Genomic DNA, 20,500 nt, shown 5'->3' on the forward strand with positions numbered 1-20,500 from the left:
GGCTCCATTCCCTAGACCATGTGTCATCAACCTGTTCTAGAGCTTACATTGCAGCCAATCCTGTCAAGTCAGAATTCTTCTCCATGAGCCTCGAAGCATATTTAGTGAGGCTGACCTTGAAATATTTGTCCACATTCGGAAAGAGCGGAAGCAGCAAGGCCAGATTATGAGCAGCAGCCTCCCGGACAACAGTTGCAGAATCTTCTATCAATTGTTGCACAATAGACAAAATAAGAGAATCACGAATCTCAGGCCGGACAAATTCTGCAAGCAATCCACATGATTGAGCAACAAGCAACCTACGTTCCTCATACATGTGATTTATCTGCAATACATTAATCCAAAAGAATGAGTACCTATTTCTTGAGGTAAAAAACAGAATGGTATAGTTGAAAAGATTTACTTGTTCCCAGCACTGGGGAAGCAATTCTGTTTCAGTTCTCATCTCACCAACATTCTTAGCAAGGCTAACGCATGCCTGATATAGAGTTGAAAAGATTAAACATAATGATTATAACCATAGATCTGACTAACAACACAAATTTCATTCTTCAAAGAATGACCTACATCCATTATAATTCGTCTCTGTTGCTCATCGGGGCGTTTGATTAGATTAAACAATGTGTGGGTCAAGGAATCTCTAGTGCTGCTATCTGGATGGCGCTCAATCGCACACATTATCAGGGGAAGAAGCTCCTGTAGGTTAATAACACCAATACATCACAAATAGAATATTTGATAAGAAAACTCCTGAGATAAATGATACGTTAAAAAAATTGCTTAAAAGCAAACCTCACGGTGGTTGATCAAGACATAAGGTACAATCTTAGGCAAGGCATCTGCCAAGATCTGTATGGTTCCTAAGCCCTGTCCAAGTATAACCATATGTCAGATATGGAGTTAAATAAAATTCTACCACACAAGCACATGCAAATCAGACTTCTCTTTTCTTTTTCCTTTTTTTCTTTTTAGGCTTGGGGGCAGGGGAGGGGGATGGGTATTCAAAGATTTGAAATTGAACTTTAAGAAGTTTTGTATTTAATGGAGTCCCCCATAAAGAACATTAATATACCACCACAAAGTTGCCTCAATAAGAACCCCATCCCAACCCCCTACAGAAGAAAAAGCTTCTGGCAGATTCCTGTGCAGGCTATTATATTTCCCCAAGCAAGAGTAAAATGTACTTGCCATATTATCAGAAACAGCTTCACCAGATAAATTGTCTGATTTTAGGAGTCTTCTTTCTTCTGATTGTGGTTCACCATTTTGTTTGGAAACATTTCCAATGTTTTCAGAAGGATTATCATCATTCAAATGACTCATTAACAACTCCTGTGAAATTTCCTCAGGTTTATCTGTGTTGTCATTAAAACTTTGAGTGGCCTGTAATTCAGAAACATTATGGTCTACCACTCCTGCATCAACTGGATGAGATATTATACTTTTATCTTCAAGTATCTCAACAACTTTCTCTTCTGTCTGCGCAAATTCATTTTCAGATTTGACAGGATATACAGAATCAAGAGCATTCATGCTTTTTGCTTTTAAACTTTCTATTTCCATCTGTAGTGATTTTATTTCTTCCTTGTATTTTTCTAAAGGCTGTGACTGGACATGTTCAACATCATTAGCTAGGAAATTCCTTCCTGAACAAGATCCTTCTATATGCATTTTCAGAGCAGTGATTTCAGATCTACAACCATTGAGTTCCTTCCTTTGTTGCTCCAAGGATTGCTTCAAATCTTGTACCTGAAAGTCAAGAAATATTAGAATATTTTATTGCATAGTCAAGTATGAATGTTGATTTCACAGCTGTTCTAAAAGATTAAGGGCAGTAAGGGAGAAGTACCAGATTCTCTTTGTCTTTAAGATCCTTCTGAAGAGCTTCTAAGGATCTAGTTAATGCACTTATTTGTCCATCAGCCAAATCTTTGTTCTTCTGTAAGCTCTCCTTTTCAAGATTAAGCCTCTCAATTTCTTTTTGTAATGACTCATTTTCTCGAAGCATGGCAATTTTCTCCTGCAGCACAAGATACGTAGCTATTTATGTGCAGTTCAGAGCAAACAAAAAACAAAGAGTTTCAAGATACATCAAATGAATCAAACTATGCATCTACAACATTGATATCAAGTATCTATTAAAATAATGTCTCACTCAAAAGAAAATTTAGAAAAGGAGAAAATTGGCAATTGGAAAAATGGAAAGTAAAGAACAAATAAGCAAAATCCACAACTCTAAAAATAAGAAGGCTGTGAGTAGAGTAATAGATCTGATTTACATATTGAGATTACTAATCTAGTGAGAGAATTCCAATTTTAGGAATGGTGATTAACAGATTAAGAGCCAAATCTTGACACATTATATCACAATCGTGAATTGATAAATTGATGTATATGTGCACTTTCAGGTCAAATTCTACATTCTTGTGTCAAACAAGAATGTGGAGGCAAAAGTTACTCATGTGCTCCAAGTAAATGGTACTTAGTACATTTAATAAAAAAGTTTTATACTGATGCAATCATCTGAAGTTCAAGTCCATACGTTAACATACTTATATTCCACTTAGTGGTATAATATGCATCAAGCACTACATAGATCGGCAGTAAGAAAGTGAAAGTGGGTTGCAAAGGCGTTGGTGTTCTTTTAAAAAGACGGGTGAGCTTGGTAAAAGGAAATAACTTTAAACACTAAAAAGGACTAAGAATGGTACTAGAACTCTTTTGAGTATACATAAGAAGCAACTTGCCTAAACGTCTCAGGAAATACCTCAGCAGCCTCTGTAGTTGATGAAAGATACTGATAATAATAATGACGTAAGGCATCTGGTACACATGCAGCTGTCTTCTGCCAAACCTCTAGGTTCTGATCTGTAACCTGAAGTGAAAATATTGTCAGGTAAGGTTATGATAATGTTTTAAGATTAGATACACAATTAAGTGAAAATCATACATATATAACATGATTAGAGGTTTCATCTGTAATGGGACAGCAAACAAGTCAAAATCAATAAAGACAACAATTAAGGATAAAGTTTCGATGCCCTTTCTAGTGCAATCAGCTTCTGAGAATCACGTACATTCTAATGCAAACGAAGACCACAAACAGTGAACCGAGCTTAGCCTCAATGTATTTCATACTGGGTATAGGAGTGTACCAAATCCCTATATTACTACCACAAGGGCAAGTATACAATGTTCTAGGTAACCTTGAGTTATGCTATATTTTTAAAAACACAGAAACACATATATGTAATGCATCATGTTTTTTCCGACCAGGCAGACAAGAAAGCCAGTAAATGCAACTGCATTTATTTACAGTTGATTGATTCAGCCTTCTAAATTCTAATTGTAACTTAAACAGGTAGGTCATGAAGAAAAACCAAGGAATTTAGAAGAAAACAAGCAGAAAAATAAAGCAGATAGACATATCTCAATAAAAATAAAAAAGTCATTCAAACTGCGAGAGAGAGAGAGACAGCATTGTTTTGAATACCTCTTCATAGAATGTCATTGCAGTGAGCCGATACCCTGCTATAAGCAAATACTCCTTTACAGCACAGTTAAGATCACGACGCTCGTTATCCTTCAACGGGCCCAAATCAGAGAAGGAAGCTTCCCTCTTTTGCCGCTGAAATTCTGATCCTNAAAAAAAAAAAAAAAAAAAGATGACTCATTTCATATCTCTTGTAAATTTCAAATGCTTATTAAACTTGCATGGTTTCAATATAAAAATTTAAATGTTCAAAGGTTCTACACATTCATTTTGTCACATTTTTAACCCATGGTACTAACAAAAACAAAAAGAACCAAACGTAGAATTTCATAAAGTTAAAAGATCACAAAAATAATACATATAGAATTTCATAGACTTGATAGAGTGTGTTATCTTTCGGATTAATACATATAGGTTGAAATAAAGACTTATATTTTGAACCCCCAACCAACATTTCTTATGATTTGTTACAACTGTATAACTACCACCTGCCATTTGTCAATATTTATCCATAAGTTGATTTGGCTGAAAATACAAAACCATAATATTAGTTAGAATGCTACAAAGATGCAATATTAGCCCTACAAAGATGTAATGGTTTATAGGATATTAGCACTATGATTTAAGTCATTGGTGTTTCAGATACAATCTGATAGTAAAAACATAAAGTAAGCTTAGAACAAACAATCATCAATGGAAATCTACCAAGAAAGCCACTAAATATGTTTTTTTTTTTTAGTGAGTAACTAAAATATAATATAAGTTCTACTAATAATAAAATTCCTTGTAATCCTTAAAATATCATTTGTTGGAGTAATATCAAGACACATAAAATACTTCCATGGCTTATAAATATGATTCAAACTTAAGATGATTTTTCAATTTATATGACACCTATAACAACTATTATTTTGTCTACCATTTAATTTTTCATTTTCTTTTTCTTTCTTTGACTTTCCTTTATTTCTCTTTTTTTTTTCTTCATCTTTTGATTTTGGCAATTTTTGACTTTATTAATAATCAAAGACATGAAATTTGTGACCTTGGAATAAAATCATATAACCAAGTGCTGCACAAAAATAAAGCTGGCAATGTCATCTTCATCTAACACATATTTTAGGTAACTTTAATACAATGCTTTATTATGTTAATAATGAAAATCTATACAGTGCTAACAAAAGAATTATAAAAAAGATAAAGATAATTTAGTAGAAAACAAACCCGAAAGAGAAAGGACTTGAAGCAATATCACAATCAAAGTAAATCTTTTCCTTTCACGTGTGGCTCAATTGACCTGAAATTTCATGGAATAAAATAGCTAAACATAGTGATAAGTTACTAAATTACATGCTCTCTCTAAGGATAACACCACCATTGCCCAACATTTTCATTAATCTTTGACCTATATCATAGTAAGAGTTTGTCTCTCTTTCTCACCCTCCAATTTCATAGTGATTATAAAATTAAGAAAACAATTATAATATATGAAGTACATTACTAATTACATAAAAAATAAAAAATAAAAAAATATAAAAAAAAAGGAAAATATAAAACAAACTGATACAAACCCAGAGGAGAAAGAAGCCAATGATTTGAAATATTATTGACCATGGCCAATGTAGATAGTGAACTCTTTAGGCAGTCAGGTAATGTAAGTACTATAGGGAGAATTATACACATCATTTAGTAAACTTAAAGCTATGAACAATACAAAATGAATTTTAGAATAACATTATAATTTTATCAAACAATTTGCAATTGTGTTACTAAAATGTAGTTATCATTACCATTAGAGCAATATTTCTAATGTAGAGACCACCAATTAAATACAGTTAGATTGGTGTTTGGGTAGGGAATGCTAGAGAAGTTCTTGGAGGACTGTTGCTTATTCATCTGAAATTGTGGTGCAATACTATCTGCAATAAGTAAACATACCATCACATCGCTATGGCAAAAACTAAGTACATGTTATGCAATATTACCAATTGCATCATATTTGGTTGATAATTTATTCTATCCACCATGCTGATATCTTCTAGCGCATTCATCCTTGAAAACTTCTGTTCATATTCATTGTTCATAAATGAAAAAATCATTTAGATTTATCATAGTATGAGGCAGAAAAAATCGTATACAAACATCACATATTAAGGTCTAAAAATATTTTATCGAACATGTGGAATGCAATAAAAATGAATATATAGAATACCAAAATTAACATATATAGAATAGTGCAAATTTCATCTACTTTCAAAGAAACCAAAACATTCAAATCGGGTCCCATTTAGAAAAACCATAGACACGACAGCAAGCAACAAAACATATATTGCAGGATTCGAATATTTATATTAGCTTACCAATGAAAGCTATTGTTGCCCATTTCATTGTCGAATAACCCATTGTTAAAATTTGAGTTTGGTGGTGGTGGGTTGCTAGCCTAATCGTGGCAACAGCCTTCAGATTTCTCTCTCTCTCTTTGTGCAAGGCCAAAAAACTTGCTGACCCTCGGATTTTTCTCTCTTTAGCGATTGTTCTAGAAGGCATAATAAAAAATAAAAAATAAAATTATATTCTAAGCCAAGAATCAATATTTGTTCAGTGAAAGATCAAACAAAAATGTACAATAGAGTTTGAAATCATGGGATAAGCTGTATTTATAGGACAATAATTATTTTATTTTTGGAGGATTTGATAGTCACAAAATGGTTTTGATTGTAAGAGATGCTATTGGTTCTTGAACAAAGAGAACGGCTCTGTTCAATTTCTGAAGAGGCTGATTTTGGGTTTTCTTTTTTGGTTTAAAACGGAACGTGCGAATGGTAAGAAAGTGGCTAAACCGATGGGTTTATCCTTGAGGTGGTAGAAAATTGCTAAATTACACAACAGAAAGAGTATATGAAAGAGGAAAATTAAGAACGCTATGTTGACCTTGTGAATATGATATTGCAAAGAAGAAACGAAACAAAGTGGAATAGCAGATATCAGTTTAGAGTGAATATTGAAAGGAGGAAGGGAAGGGTTTTTTTTTTTTTTTTTTTTTTTTTTGGGTCTTTTTCTTTCTTTTTCTTTTTTTTGATGGGTTTTTTCTTTGGTCTTGAATGAATGGGTTTATTGTTTGGTTGAGATGCCGCGTCTTTTTTTAACAATAACTGTGTGTTTGGCAAAATTAATTTTGCCAGCTTATTTTACTATTCAATTTATTTTTGCTATTATTTATAAGTTCACTGTACTTTTTGATACTATTCATGAGTCCTACTGTATTATTTCAGCTAACTTTTACCTTTATTTACTATACTTTTAGCAAAAAATTTTAGTTTCAACAAAATAAGCGGATTCTAAACAGATGTTAAACGTGTTTGTTCATATGGTATATCTTTTCGTTTCTTAGTGGGTTGCTGCGTTTGGGTTGGAATCAATGGGTTTAACATTTGGTTGAGTTTTACGATGTAACTTTTTAAATTAAATTCTATACGTGGCAGATTTTTAAGTGGGATTTTTTCTACATTTCACAATATCCTTAATTGCAGGGAAATACTTTTGCTATTATATATAGTATATGATATTGATTGATTTTATTATTTCTTTAATTTAATGATACTATTTCATTGTATTCTATGAGAATATAAATTAGAATTCCTCTCCTCCCACTTACTCTTGTTCAATTTTCTCTTGTCATATGAAAAAAAGTATACTTTTTTAATGTTAATTGTCGATTCTTAGGTTAAAGAGCATAAATTTTAAGATAATAATTGAAAACTTACCAAAATTCTTAGAGTAAATTGCAAATTATACTATTTAAGTTTAGAGTAATTTTGATTCTACTTCCTAACATTCCAACTTTTTAATCTACTTCCTTTACATTAAAGAGCGTTTGAATTTAAGCCTTTTTGTCCTAAGACTCCAATCGCTATGCCTAGGTGTCTGTTAAGTGCCAAATAACACTATAGAGTACAGACATGTTTTTCGCGTTGATGATGTGTCATAGTGAGACATGAGATCACTTGAAAAACGGTAATATCTTCCAAAACTCTCTAATAACCTTTTTTTGGTTTCAAAAAACGACGTTGTTCCATGCTTGGGAAACATATGACCTGGAAGGTAAGGAACAACAACAATCTCTCCAAGCAAGAGATTTCAAACAGAGTAAATTCGGCTTGACATGACTATTCAGGCCTAATGGAAGCCAGAGATCAAAGGTGGCCATCGGTGATGGAAGGTGTTCTTAGAGCATCCACTTGTGACGGCAAAAATTTAGGAATTTAATATCACAAAAAGTTGCTTTACAATTTCACTTTGTATGGTGGTTTTATTTTAACATTTAATACAATAAAATAATATATCTACTGTAATAAATAACAAACACCACCAATAACACAATAAAATAATATATTTTTTTAATAAAATTTTTTTTTTTTTTTACCTTCTTAGCTATAGTGCAGCCATCTTTGATTGTGCCCTGTAGCACAACAGCCAAATGATATGACTATAGCTCCATCAATGCACTAGCTTTTTGTGCCACTTTTGTTATATCTAGTTGTTAAATTTAACATTTTAACTATATGCCTCTAACAATGCAAATGCTCTAGGCTGGTACGTAGGATTGGGCATAACGAGGGAAGAGATCTTAGGTGGATTTGAAAAAAAAAATGGTGGTAATATATGTTTTGGTCTTAGGTAGCAAATTTTATGATCATGTAAAAATTAATTTAAATAAATGCATTTGGGTTAATTATTTTGCTGCAACTTGATTCCCACTAAGAAAAAAAGTCATACCAAAGCAAGCTTAAGTTACATGCATAATACATATGTAGAGATAGGAAAGAAAAGATGGAAAAGAAACAAGAAAGGAAATGAATCTTTTAAACTTTTGCTACCCCCTCAACATATACACTGCTTTTCTCCTCTGGAATTGATTTCTATTGCACACCCAAGGAATAACTTCAGCTCCAAGTCTCTTACTTCCTTTCCCCATTTGTCCTATAAAAGACATTTCCTTTTTAAGTCCAAATCCATCCTAACCTCATTAACTTAAAGGAGAACTGATTCATATTTCTTAGCAAATGGTTAAGCTAACGATGGTTGGAAGAGTGAGCGATGGGTTGCCTCTTGCACAAGGACCTAGGTATACGATTGAGGAAAATAACAACTTCTTATTTTACAAACAACAAGCAGAGTTCATACTCAAAGAAATCTCCAAAGGAGCCTTGGCACATTCCAAGATGACCATTCACATTGATCATCACTGCTTCAAGTATATATCCTTTATTTCCTTTTGTTACTTGTCTATTTTATTTTCCATAGAACGATTAAGCACTATGTTTCACATAATATCACATTAGATATTTCATGAAAAATATGATTTGTAATTATTATTTTTAATTATAATTACTAGCAATATTTCCGATTTTTTTGGACATCTAATTCATGTGCCAAGTGCCATAATAGAAATGTTGGGGTTCTAAGTTTTTGATTGAAATCATGATATTAATTCCATTATATCCTCTCTCTTATTTTCTTTTCTTTTTTCTTTTTGGGTTTTAATAGCAATATAAACAAAACTAAAGAAGTTGATCATGGTATAAAACATTCATCATCATAATGAAGGGGTGATGGTATTTATCTTTTTTACTTAATGTTTTGACATTAAGCTAGCCACTTGGTCGACAATGGAATCATCTTCATCACATTGTGCGATTCTTCATATCCAAGAAAACTAGCTTTCCATTATCTACAAGATTTGCAGAAGGAGTTTGAGAAGTTTGATAATAGACTCATAGAGAAAATCACCAGACCATACAGCTTTGTGAAGTTTGGTAATTTCTATTTACTTCAACGAGTTGATATTGATGCGTAGCACTCGAATTATAGAACATGGAGAACATGATTTATTTTAGACACTAATTCCCACGCCGTATATTTTATAATCTTCTGTGTTTTATGCTCTTATCAATATTTTTTTTTTCTGGAAACTATATTGCTGAAACTTAATTCTCAGACAGCATTATTGGGAATATCAGAAGGCAATACATGGATACAAGAACGCAGGCCAACCTATCAAAGCTTAATGCTAATAGGAAACAAGATGTAGATATTGTTACTAAACACATATCTGAAATTTTAGAACGAAGGCAAAATGCAGGTGAAGTTCATGTTCTCTTTTTCTTTTTTTCTTTTTTTCACATCAATTTGTTAATAATGAATAAACACATAAATCATGTATTATTCTTCTTCTCTTGGCAGAAATACCGGATCGAATATTTGTGACACCTCAAACTGTGTCCTCAATATGGAGTTCCCCACGCCTGGAGGCATGCAAAAATTTTCTACTTTTTTCTATCATATTCTCATTTCTCATCACCACCCAAATAAAGCATAGTTTTTAAGTTTTTGTAATATTTTCAATTTATTTTTCTTCACAGGTAATTGCCCTGAAGTGGACGCCTATCACAACAATTGTCGTAGTTGTTGTTGTTCTTTTATGGGCTAGCTTAGTACTCACAGACCACATCATAATTTCATGAAATGTATGAGTTTGCGCAAGTCATGATTTAGTCCTTTTCTAGTTCCGCACAAATATAAATTTGAAAGATGTAACTTTGTTCTAGTCATTGTAATTAGAATAAGCCGATTGGCCTAATGATCAATCAACCATATGGACACATTGTTATGTAATCAGAGGCGGAACCACCCTTGGACTAGGGGGGGCAATGGCCCCCCTAATTTTTTATTTTGAATATTATTACATATACGTGTATTAATTTTAGCAATTTTGTTCTATAAAATTACATTTTATTTCCCTTTAATAATAACATTGATTCTTTTAAGAATAATGTTATACTCACAAACATTTTTATAACATTTTTACAAACTGTTTGGTAACAAATTTTTATTGGTTCGCATATGAGCATACCACTCATATCATTTTTTTACTTACTAGTAACCACTTATTACATAAGTAATTTATAAAAAACTTGCTCTAATATTTTCCTTATTTTAGTGTACATAAAAAAATTTATAGATCTAAAATCTAAAACAAAATACACAAGCCAAAAAAAAAAAAAAAAAGGCTCAACAACAAAAATTACCAGTAAAACTAAAAACAAAATTAAGCTCAATTAACTAATTTTATCCAAAATAAATAACCCTGCCCTTTAAAAAATTCTAAACAAAAATAATTTTGTTCTTACCTACAAAAAAAAAAAAAAAAAAAAAAAATCACAACAGCTAAGTAATAGAATTAGAGGTTGAAATCGCTGCACACAGCCAACAGTAAAACCGCCTCTCCTAACTCAAAGTTCTGGCTTCGTCCCTGTATGTAATCAATTGCCTAATGAGAGTAGGGTGTATATAGTTCACAAACCCTTCAATTGTTATTCATTTTTATGTTTGACTGTTTATTAGTAAGCCCCAGCTGGATGAGGCAGGTAAAGCTAGGCTCTTTTGTTTACAACCCTATGCTTTGTAGAACGACAATGGTGCTGGTGTAAAATGTTCTATGATTTGAATTCTTTGTAAAGTCAATGGAACCAGAACCTTTTTTAGGTGAAAATTTTGTTTATCTATTAAAGTCATATTGCTATATAATATAGAAGATACAGCTGGCCCAACAATTAAGTTTAAAAAACATTATCATAAACCCAATACGGATGTTGAATAAAGAATGGGGAACTGTAAGATTCTCATACGTTGATCTTATTTAGTTTTGTTATGTGATTTTGATAGTTTTGGGATGCATAGAGAAGCAATTAGCAATCAAAGAAGAATGGCTTCAAATGGTTCCCAAAATGAATGACCAATCATCCATTTGGCATAATCTACCACAACATGCCATTTTATGTGGAGAGCTTTTGTCTTGCCAATTATATACGCATACAAGTTATTCATCAAAAGAAATATATATATATATACACATATAAGTTAGTCTTGAAACAGATTCTTGATTTTTGGTCGCAAGCACTCTAAGAATGGTTAATGTCATTGTAAAAGCAACCTAATTTGTAGCAAATGCCTCCCTAACCTTTTTTTTTTTTTTTTTGCTGAAATGCCTCCCTTACCTTCAAATGTAACTTTTAACTTCTTTTAAAAATCTCACCACAGTTGCACTTTACAAAGGTATAACTATGATAACAAGTTTGATGGGATAAGTAAATGACTATACAAGCTGTATGTGGTTGTCATTTGAAGTCGAAATTCCTTGGATTTAATTTCGGATCCAAGAACAAGCTTTCAGGTAACTATTGTGTGAATGATAAGCAATTAGACACATAATAGAAGAGAATCCCCACATCAAGGACCACTTTTACACTTTCTGAATCATATTAATTCAGGAGTCCAAGCAACACATGAAAATCACAAATTGCAAGGCACTGTATTTGAAACAAATGAGTAAGGGTGTCCCCAAAAGCAACTACATGGAAGAATAACCACTAATTAAACTTAACTGGTTTTTAATGACCTATTTTATGGTCAAAGAAGCTATTAATTTCAGATAAATTGTATAGTGGCCCTTTATTAGTATCAATATTATTACAATAAGAGTAATTAGAAGTTATTCTTCCTCAGTTGCCCAGAAACTTGCCCTTAGTGCTCAGAAATACATTACACCATTATTCATGTTGAAATCACTACATGCATCACCCCCAGAGATGAAATCAACAAACCCATTTCCTGAAATCTGATCCTCAAACTTATATTGTAAATTGAACGTCTCAGTAGTGGCTGAGTCATGGCTTAGCCCATTGTGAAATTCACCACTATATGTTCCTTCATTGGATGAAAAAACTTGCATGGGAGTGTATTGGAAGTTTGAATTATGAGAAAATGCATCTCTAGCAATTAGTCCCTCAGCAGAATTTGCAAAGCTCTCACCTTGAACATGATCTAAGGAAAGCCACTCGGCAAATAAAAGCTTTGGTAAGGGGCTACAGTTAGCCTCTTTAGGTGAATGATAAGCATTTGTTGTTGATTTTTCCATGTGTTCAAGTGAATTACAAATATTTGGAATTCCAGTTCTGGGATTTTTGGGAGAGTTTGAAGAATCCACAGTATCTGAGCTTGAACTAGTATACTGTGTTTTGGTATGAGCTTCCATTTCTTCAGCTCTGGCCAGTTTCTTCTTCAAATAAGAATGCCAGTAGTTCTTAATCTCATTATCTGTTCTTCCAGGCAAATGCTGTGCTATCTGAGACCACCTGCTCAATGACAAACGGTATTACCTTTATCATTGTTGTTTATAACAAAAAATAGTTCTTGTATACTACTATATATTCTTAATTACCGGGTTAACTGTAAAACAAAAATGTACTATGATATGCCTAAAGGCTAAAATAAGTTAATCATAGAGTTAGGTCAAACAAAGACTCGTAAAAAAATAAAAAATAAAAAAATAAAAAATAAAAAAAAGAAAAAAGAAGGAAGAAGAAGAAGAAGAGAGAGAGAGAGAGAGAGAGAGAGAGAGAGATTTAATCTCTCATATAATCTCCTTAATTCAAGTCATCCCAAAGAACAAGATTACTTGATTGACAAGTAAGAGGTTCGATTGGAGGAAGATTTCTGATAGACATCTAATCAGAGGTCTTCTTCAACCTTATAAAAAGAGAGTTCTACACCATCAACAAAGGTGAGCTCATATTGAAATAAAAATAACTCTTGCTCTTTAAGTTTTTCAAAAAATAGAGCGACCCTCTCTAACTTAAGCCTGTGCCCTCCGATAATCTCTAACTTGGTTTGCAGTGGTACAATTACTAAGCATCGTCATAGGATAAAACTATTAGGTTTACTTTCTTATTCCATTCATCATCAAGACTTGCCCACACAAAACTACATTACATGTGCTAACCGAAGTCATCACTTTCTCCCTACCTACTAATTAAAATATAAAAATTATTGCACCATTTTTACTTTTAACAATTATACTTCCACGTAGCCCAATAGATTCAACCTAGTGGGCAAGGGTTTTTTGTTTTTGTTTTTATTTTTTGGTTTTTCATAAGCCATAAGTGAGTTTGACTCCACCAAAAAAAAAAAAGAAAAAAAAAGAAAAGAGAGAGAGAAGGGAAGATTCAAATTAAAGATCTCAGCTTCATAAAACATCATCATGAGACAATTGTGCCACCCTTGAGAATAGTGAGCAAATTGCATTGCTTGCATGATTGTCATGGTCACAAAGATTATAACCTCAGTTGATTGGTGTATTGAGATGACTTGCAAGTATCTGTCTTGATGGCTACTTATAATTTTATGTCAACATCATGGACTGAGAAGTACCCATGTTTTTACCTTTGAATATAGAATTGTTGAATGTTATTCTAGAATTTTTAATCACTAATTAGCAAAGCTAAATTAAAAAATAAAACAAAAGTAAGTGCACCCTTCTTTCTTACTTGTTGCCTAACATATGGTGAAAGGTCAGAATTGTCTCCTCTTCTTGCTTGCTAAACATCCCTCGTTTCAATCCTGGTCTCAAGTAATTAATCCACCTTAATCTGCAGCTCTTTCCATTCCTCTGCAAGCCTGCGAGAAAAGTGTTACACTTTGTGATGAGGATGGGAGAAAAGTTAACTGATGAGGGCGTTTCAGTCAATTCTAGTATGTCAAATTCTGTCTATTAAAGAAAAAAAAGGTCATAATCAATCTCTTTCACTCGAACATTTCAGATTTCACCAGAAATACATTTGTTACTGACTTTTTTTGGGGGGCTTGAAATTTTGCTGCTGACTTAGGATAGCATCCTACTAACTCCGAACAATTAAGCGAGTAATTAACTATAATAAAAGTAAAAGTAAGAGTAAAAGTTATTATTAAGCAGCCAAAGTTATCTATATATATATATATATATAGAACTTTTCTAGCACTATCACCATCAAGGAAAAAAATGGAAAATAAGTTAGACTTTTTGCAGTATGCCACACAATTTACCGTAGATCAGGACTCTGTAATTAAATTGGTTATTTTTATATGCTTGGACAAAACTATAAAATGAGGTAGATGGCTGAATAAGAAAATAATCAACTTGTTCTTCATTCAGTAAGCCACTTGTATAATTAACTTTAGAATATAACAAATTCAACTTTATTTTTTGGTTAAAATAACAAATTCAACTTCATAGAAGTGGAAGTGTTTATTTGGGTTGGATCACTCTCATTTCAAGTCAATGAAATTCGAGGCACATTTTTGCTACTAAAACAATGCTATAGAAAACAGGTAGGCTTATGAAAATATCCAAATATAGGTTTATACAAGGGAGTTCTTCATAATCTTCTTTTGGATTAATTTTAATTATCCACTCGAGAGGTTATGAGCAAAATGCACTCTAAACAATAAGATTTTCAAATCACCATTTTAAATTAATATAAATTTACAATGTCTATCCATATATATCCAAAGACAAAACTTAGGTACAATATCTTAGGTGTTGTTCTTTAGATTCCCCTCTTAAGATTCAGTCATGTAGTTACTTAACTAAAAAATATACTTATATCTCATAAGAAAAATTCACATAGTAGAATCTTAAAAAGAAAACTTAAGAAATAACACGTAAGTACTATATTTAAGGCTTACAATGTATCCAAAACGTATTTCAAGATTAAAAATAAAAATATTAATGAACTGGTTGGATGTGTACTGCATATTAATAAAAACTAATATGTTGATTTTGATTCTTGAATATGCGCCTATCACCCAATCAATCCACTAATTTATTACTTCTTAACTTTTGGATGATAGAGTGAACACCATAAGCTATAGTCTAGAGTTGACTATAAAAGGCAATAATTACAATGAACAAAGTAATTAAATGATCCCATAACCTCATGATAACTCCATTAATCCTTTATTTTACCATTAAGAATTTGTTAGTTAAGGTACCATGTACCGCAATGTACTTAAACATGATCATTGATAGAGGGGTTACGGGTATAGCAAACTCACCGGCGTTAATGGGGACGGAGCTCCAGCAGCCATGGCCATGTTTGAGGACATAGTTTCGGAGCCTTTGGTCTTCTTCAGGTGACCACAAGCCCTTCCTGTGCTTTAGCTTTGGCTTGTCTGATGACTTGCACCCCATTTTGCTTATTAACAGAAGTTAAACTTAGCAATAGCTTGAATGTTTGAGTTTGTATTTTTATCTATATGCCACAGAGAGAGAGAGAGAGAGAGAGAGAGTGTGAAAGAATATATGTCTCTGATGAGGTTATATGTAAGAGAACAATGGGTAGCCGACCGTATGAAGACTTTGGTATTTAAAGCAATGATTAGTTGAAGTCTGCTCTCCCTTTGAAAATAAGATGATTTAACAAAGCAATGAATTTTGTTTTTAAAGAATTTCATTTTTTTTTTTAATGCATAACATATAGAAACTTTCAAGATTTTAAAAATGTCAATGTTACATAATGGTTTAAACTAGCTAACCTGTAATTGCCTAATTTAGGAGATTCAACTCAGAGAAAGAATTGACCTGGACCATGTGGGTGATATGTGCCCCAAGAACGTAGTATCATTAATTGCATATAGGTCGACAGGCTTTTTAATTTCTGTGCCAATTGAAGGACTAAAAATTGGTGGTAAGTTTACCTTGAAGGTCTTTGATATGTTAAGGTTCAAATACTCTAATTAGATGGTGAAAAGCTCAAATTATAGCCAATTAGATGTGCCATTCCTCCCAAGGTCAATCACAAATAGGGCTATGTGACGTTTTGATTTTTGACTACAGTGAAACAGCGAAAGGAGTGAATAATTTGTTGAGGGGGTTTTAAAAAAAATTATTTAGAAATGAAAAAGATGCTAGCATTAGCAGGAAAATATCTATTTCAAGGCTAAAAATTTTAAATATGGATTATGGTAAATATAATCTAAATTCTTCTACAAACGCACATTCAGCCACACACTTTAATATAACTTGCACATTTATTAATGTGCGATTGGATTACATCACTTACACATGAAGACCACTGCAGCACCACTTAGGAAAATTAATTCAATCATTACTTAACATGTATACTAGTTATGACAAAATGTGTGCAAGGGTGTGTCTTTCTTGACTTGTTGATATAATCTCAACTAATATTTTGTCATATATACTCAAACTCTTCAAACTTTCATTAAGGAGTTTAAACTATCAAAAAAAAAAAAATTTCTGTGTGTTTAAGACACTTTAAAAATTTTATAATTAGTTAATAATGTTAGGGTCATATTTTCTATGTAATTGGCTAGTCTTTTGACAAAACGTACTTTACTTGTAATTGGATAAATCTAAGTTGTGTTTAATGCATCGAGAAGTATGTTGTTCAAACATATCAAGCGGTATCATTAAAGACATAAAATTTGATCCAAGAAACAAGTGAAGAAAAGCTGTTTCATTAAATCTTGACACTAACTTGACACTAGCTGCTATCGAGGATTAATGATGGAACTCGACACAAGCTCGACATAAGCTTGATTTATCGAGAATTATGATTTCAGAATTCTCAAATCTGAAATTCAACTCATGATAACTTAAATGATTAGGGTTTCTCTCTCTACAACCCTAGTCATATATAAAGCTTATTTTAAAAGTCGTAAAGTACGGAAACAGAGACCCAAAACTCATATACTCTGTGTGAAGCTACTACGTTTGTACACCTTAAGTTTTTGTAACCAAATGTTTTCTGATCTTCATCATTTATGAAGTGAAGAACTTTACAGCCAACAACAATCAATCAAGTTACTAGAATTAGTCACGTACTAGGATCCATACAAAAGAGTTAGTCATAAATTGGAGATTTGTGCAAAGCGAAGAAGTCCGCTGCAAGATCAAGTTCAATTGGGTATTAAAGCGATTGTTCAAAAGTAAGTTGGTATTTTGGGATAAGCCAGGATAATGGTAAGATTTCTCATATTTATAACCGCTTGATTATTGATTAGTGAATTATTGAGAGTGGTGACTTAAAATTCACTTGGTGAGATTTTTGCTTTGCGAGAGGTTTTCCTCATTCGTCAACAAATCACTATATTATCTATTTTCTACTGCATATTAGTTATTTGGTAATTTGTTGATACCTCCCCGGTTTACATGTAATTTAACCTAACTAATCAATTTGGATAATTGAATTAATTAACTGAGGTCAATTTATTTTAACCCAACAAATAATTTGGTAGTTGAGGAGGTAATTTGAATCTTAAACACCTTTATTAAAATACTGAAAGATGCTAATTAAGTTACAACAATCTCACGTCTCCACAAATAAAACATTCATTTGAAAATTTTCTAAAATTTTAGTTATGCATTATATTCATTTGAATAGGCTTTATTAGTTACGATGAAAGTATTCAGACCATTTTTTCTTCCAATTGTGTTGCACCTTAGAAAACTTTAATGGTCCATTTAAGGAAACCAATGTAAATGTAATTATGTAAGTCCCAGATGAAGATGGGCCATTGTGTTTCGCAGTAACGTTGGACGTCAACCAAAGAAACAATAAGATTGATAAACTAAGTGCGATGATTTTTTTGGTTGTCATGCCTGACGTCATGTACTCCGGCAGTACCAGGAAAGCTAAAGAATCTGCAACCCTGTCTTGCGGGATTGTATCTCTTGGTTGACCCTACTAATTTAAGGCATAAAGAACATGATTGTCAGAAGAACCCTTCTATTTTTCCTCAAAAAAAAAAAAAAAAAAAAAGAAAAAAAAAAAAAAAAGAACCTTCTATGTTTTATAGAGCCACAAATTTATCAGAAAAAAATATATTTTTTAATCCAAAAGTCTTGCCACAAACTTACATACCTATAACTAAATGAAGGGAATAAAAAAAAATTAAAAAAAGAAAAAGAAAAAAGAGCTTGTTTGATTAGCTGTCCTTTATTAGTGTTAGATTGGAACCAAACAAGGTTACAAATATTGAAATTTTTTAGTATATTTTGGAATCATTGGGCGGCATCCATACCTGGTTGTGTTTTATTGTGATAATTTATATTTTAATATTTTATTTATGATTTTCAAATCTATTTTTCAGATTTTCATTGTTAAAATGGAGATTTTATTCTTTATATTTTTAAAATTTTCATTTTCCTCAAATTATAAGTGATATTTATGTAATCACTTATATTGCATTAATATTTACAAGAAATTTTCAATTTTCAGTGGGATGGGCAAATATTTTGGATATCTCAAGGCAAGATATTTTTATAAACAAAACTCAGTTTTTTTCATGGAGAAAATTCAAATTCCCCTCCTTTTATTGTAAGCACAAAAAAAAATTATTTATCACTTGTCAAATAATTTATTAGATGGTTAAAACTCATTGATTAAATTTATTATTACATCAATTTGTAAACTTTCTTTTTTAGAGAGTTTCAACCTATAGTAATCACTCCTGATGTTAACTCTTTATTATCAGACCAAAATACCATTTAGTTTTTGATATAGGCGAAGATTGAACCCTAGATCTTTTATTCAATCATCATAGACTTTACCAGTTGAGCTAACTGGAATCCACAATTTGTAAACTTTATTAAGGTGTAATTGTTACAATGTAACTAAGTTGGCCCAATTAAAGCTCGCAATGTTGCAAGGCCATTTAAAAATCCAACTACCGCACGCTCTTAGTGCGATAATCATTCCACAAGTATAAATACTTGTAGGGTGTAGGGGGCAAAAGTCAGGATTTAAGTCTCCAAGAGAGAGCTTCACACCCATATACACTTAGATTATGCTATAATAGAATTTCTATCTTGTATCAAGAAAAAATCCAACTCAACTTCCACCTCATCCATTTATAACAAAATTCAAAAAAAAAAAAATATATATATATATATATATCTGTTGGCCTTCATTAATCCTCTCTCTCTTGTGCGCACGCGCAAAGTTATGAGGCCATATTTTTCCCTTTGTTTTCTCATCATCTAAACAAATCCAAATCTCATGAACTTCACAATTAAACAATACCTGAGCCGCTCTCTCGATAAGATAATGCATTTTTGTTCGAGCATAGAGTTGTCCCCAACTCCCCATCACCCACTATTTCCTTAAAATAATAAATAAATAAAAAAGAAGCCACGAATATATCCATCAATTAACATTTTCAAATTCGTTGGAAAAAACAAACGACTCTATTGAGTTCTACAGTGCATTGTAGCCTAAATCGATTTGACACGACTTAGAATGAGTGATAGCAACGCAATCAAGGCGGGAACTAGATGGTCTAAATTGAACCACCCAACCCTAAAACTTACCCACCCAAATCTTTTGTGGGTTCAAGAAGATCCAAAACCTTAAGATCGACTCCTTTCCAACAACCCCAAGTTGAAGAGAAACACTTTACTGACGTCAATTCCACAAGACTTTGCTAATGTCACTTCACAAGAGAGATGAAGTTGAAGGAGGTTATGGTCCTTGATGATTTGGTAGAGAGAGAGAGAGAGAGAGATTTTCTAGGTTTCATTAGTAATAGAGATAAGGTGGAAGCTGAGTTGGATTTTTAATTAATAAAGCTAAGATCACAACATATTCTCAATAATTTCACAATAGCTCTGGTAGCTAATTATTAATAGTAGGTAAAAAAAAAATTAGTGGTGGGCCTAGCTTAGGTAGCCTAAGCTTTGTGAAATTATTATAAAACTGTTGTGTAATTAGCATTACTTGTTTATAATTGACTTGGGCGAGCTCTAATTGGGTGGCACATGGAAGATTTTTTGGAAAATGATCAATTTGGGCCAACTAAGTCGCCTACTAGGAATTGAACTTACATTACATGTGATATGAACATTTGAAGGCACATGGAAGATTTTTTGGAAAATGATCAACTCTTACTCCATTTCTTGGTTTAAATTAAATATTATAGATTTAAAAAATCAAAATTAAAGGTGTATCTAATATCGTGTCATTTAAAAATTTAAAAGATATGGCACTATATATATTCGTTAAATATAAAAAATAAAATCTTAACCTTAACATCAACTTTATTCAATTCAATATATATATATATATATAGTTTGTAGTTTATAAATTATAATGCATACAAGTAGCAATTGAA

At 32.1% G+C, this 20,500-nt stretch overlaps 3 protein-coding genes and 1 long non-coding RNA gene across 4 annotated transcripts; 1 reads left to right on the forward strand and 3 right to left on the reverse strand.

Moving 5' to 3' along the window:
* Nucleotide 1: 1 nt before the first annotated feature.
* Nucleotides 2-3,783, reverse strand: LOC136063287 (uncharacterized). Its single transcript, XM_065763447.1, has 9 exons — nt 3,780-3,783; nt 3,494-3,642; nt 2,768-2,875; nt 1,850-2,020; nt 1,189-1,749; nt 793-867; nt 568-696; nt 404-478; nt 2-325 (listed from the first exon to the last, which is right to left on the reverse strand). Exons 1-9 carry the CDS (start codon nt 3,781-3,783, stop codon nt 44-46), a joined length of 1,554 nt encoding a protein of 517 aa, XP_065619519.1. The 3' UTR covers nt 2-43.
* A 30-nt stretch (nt 3,784-3,813) lies between these two features.
* On the reverse strand, nt 3,814-6,525 carry LOC136063289 (uncharacterized). Its single transcript, XR_010624967.1, has 3 exons — nt 5,851-6,525; nt 4,715-5,409; nt 3,814-4,018 (listed from the first exon to the last, which is right to left on the reverse strand). It is a non-coding gene; the product is annotated as an uncharacterized LOC136063289 (long non-coding RNA).
* Nucleotides 6,526-8,510: 1,985 nt separating this feature from the next.
* On the forward strand, nt 8,511-10,277 carry LOC111998983 (25.3 kDa vesicle transport protein SEC22-1). Its single transcript, XM_024031109.2, has 5 exons — nt 8,511-8,744; nt 9,146-9,306; nt 9,489-9,632; nt 9,734-9,801; nt 9,913-10,277. Exons 1-5 carry the CDS (start codon nt 8,554-8,556, stop codon nt 10,012-10,014), a joined length of 666 nt encoding a protein of 221 aa, XP_023886877.1. The 5' UTR covers nt 8,511-8,553; the 3' UTR covers nt 10,015-10,277.
* Nucleotides 10,278-11,929: 1,652 nt separating this feature from the next.
* LOC111998979 (transcription factor LAF1) lies at nt 11,930-15,705 on the reverse strand. Its single transcript, XM_024031105.2, has 3 exons — nt 15,422-15,705; nt 13,876-14,005; nt 11,930-12,684 (listed from the first exon to the last, which is right to left on the reverse strand). Exons 1-3 carry the CDS (start codon nt 15,555-15,557, stop codon nt 12,081-12,083), a joined length of 870 nt encoding a protein of 289 aa, XP_023886873.1. The 5' UTR covers nt 15,558-15,705; the 3' UTR covers nt 11,930-12,080.
* Nucleotides 15,706-20,500: the final 4,795 nt, after the last annotated feature.

Source organism: Quercus suber, unplaced genomic scaffold (genome assembly GCF_002906115.3).
Source record: "Quercus suber isolate HL8 unplaced genomic scaffold, Cork oak 2.0 scaffold_507, whole genome shotgun sequence".
NCBI classification, from domain to species: Eukaryota; Viridiplantae; Streptophyta; class Magnoliopsida; order Fagales; family Fagaceae; genus Quercus; species Quercus suber.

Coding starts and splice junctions, on each gene's coding strand:
- LOC111998979 (XM_024031105.2), bottom strand. CDS start 15,557: ATGGGGTGCAAGTCATCAGACAAGCCAAAGCTAAAGCACAGGAAGGGC. Junction 14,006..15,421: donor CTCCGTCCCCATTAACGCCG/GTGAGTTTGCTA, acceptor CTTTTCTCGCAG/GCTTGCAGAGGAATGGAAAG. Junction 12,685..13,875: donor CACCATATGTTAGGCAACAA/GTAAGAAAGAAG, acceptor GTCATTGAGCAG/GTGGTCTCAGATAGCACAGC.
- LOC136063287 (XM_065763447.1), bottom strand. Junction 868..1,188: donor AAGCTGTTTCTGATAATATG/GCAAGTACATTT, acceptor ATACTTGGACAG/GGCTTAGGAACCATACAGAT. Junction 326..403: donor TTCCCCAGTGCTGGGAACAA/GTAAATCTTTTC, acceptor AATGTATTGCAG/ATAAATCACATGTATGAGGA.
- LOC111998983 (XM_024031109.2), top strand. CDS start 8,554: ATGGTTAAGCTAACGATGGTTGGAAGAGTGAGCGATGGGTTGCCTCTT. Junction 8,745..9,145: donor ATTGATCATCACTGCTTCAA/GTATATATCCTT, acceptor ACATTAAGCTAG/CCACTTGGTCGACAATGGAA. Junction 9,307..9,488: donor ATACAGCTTTGTGAAGTTTG/GTAATTTCTATT, acceptor CTTAATTCTCAG/ACAGCATTATTGGGAATATC.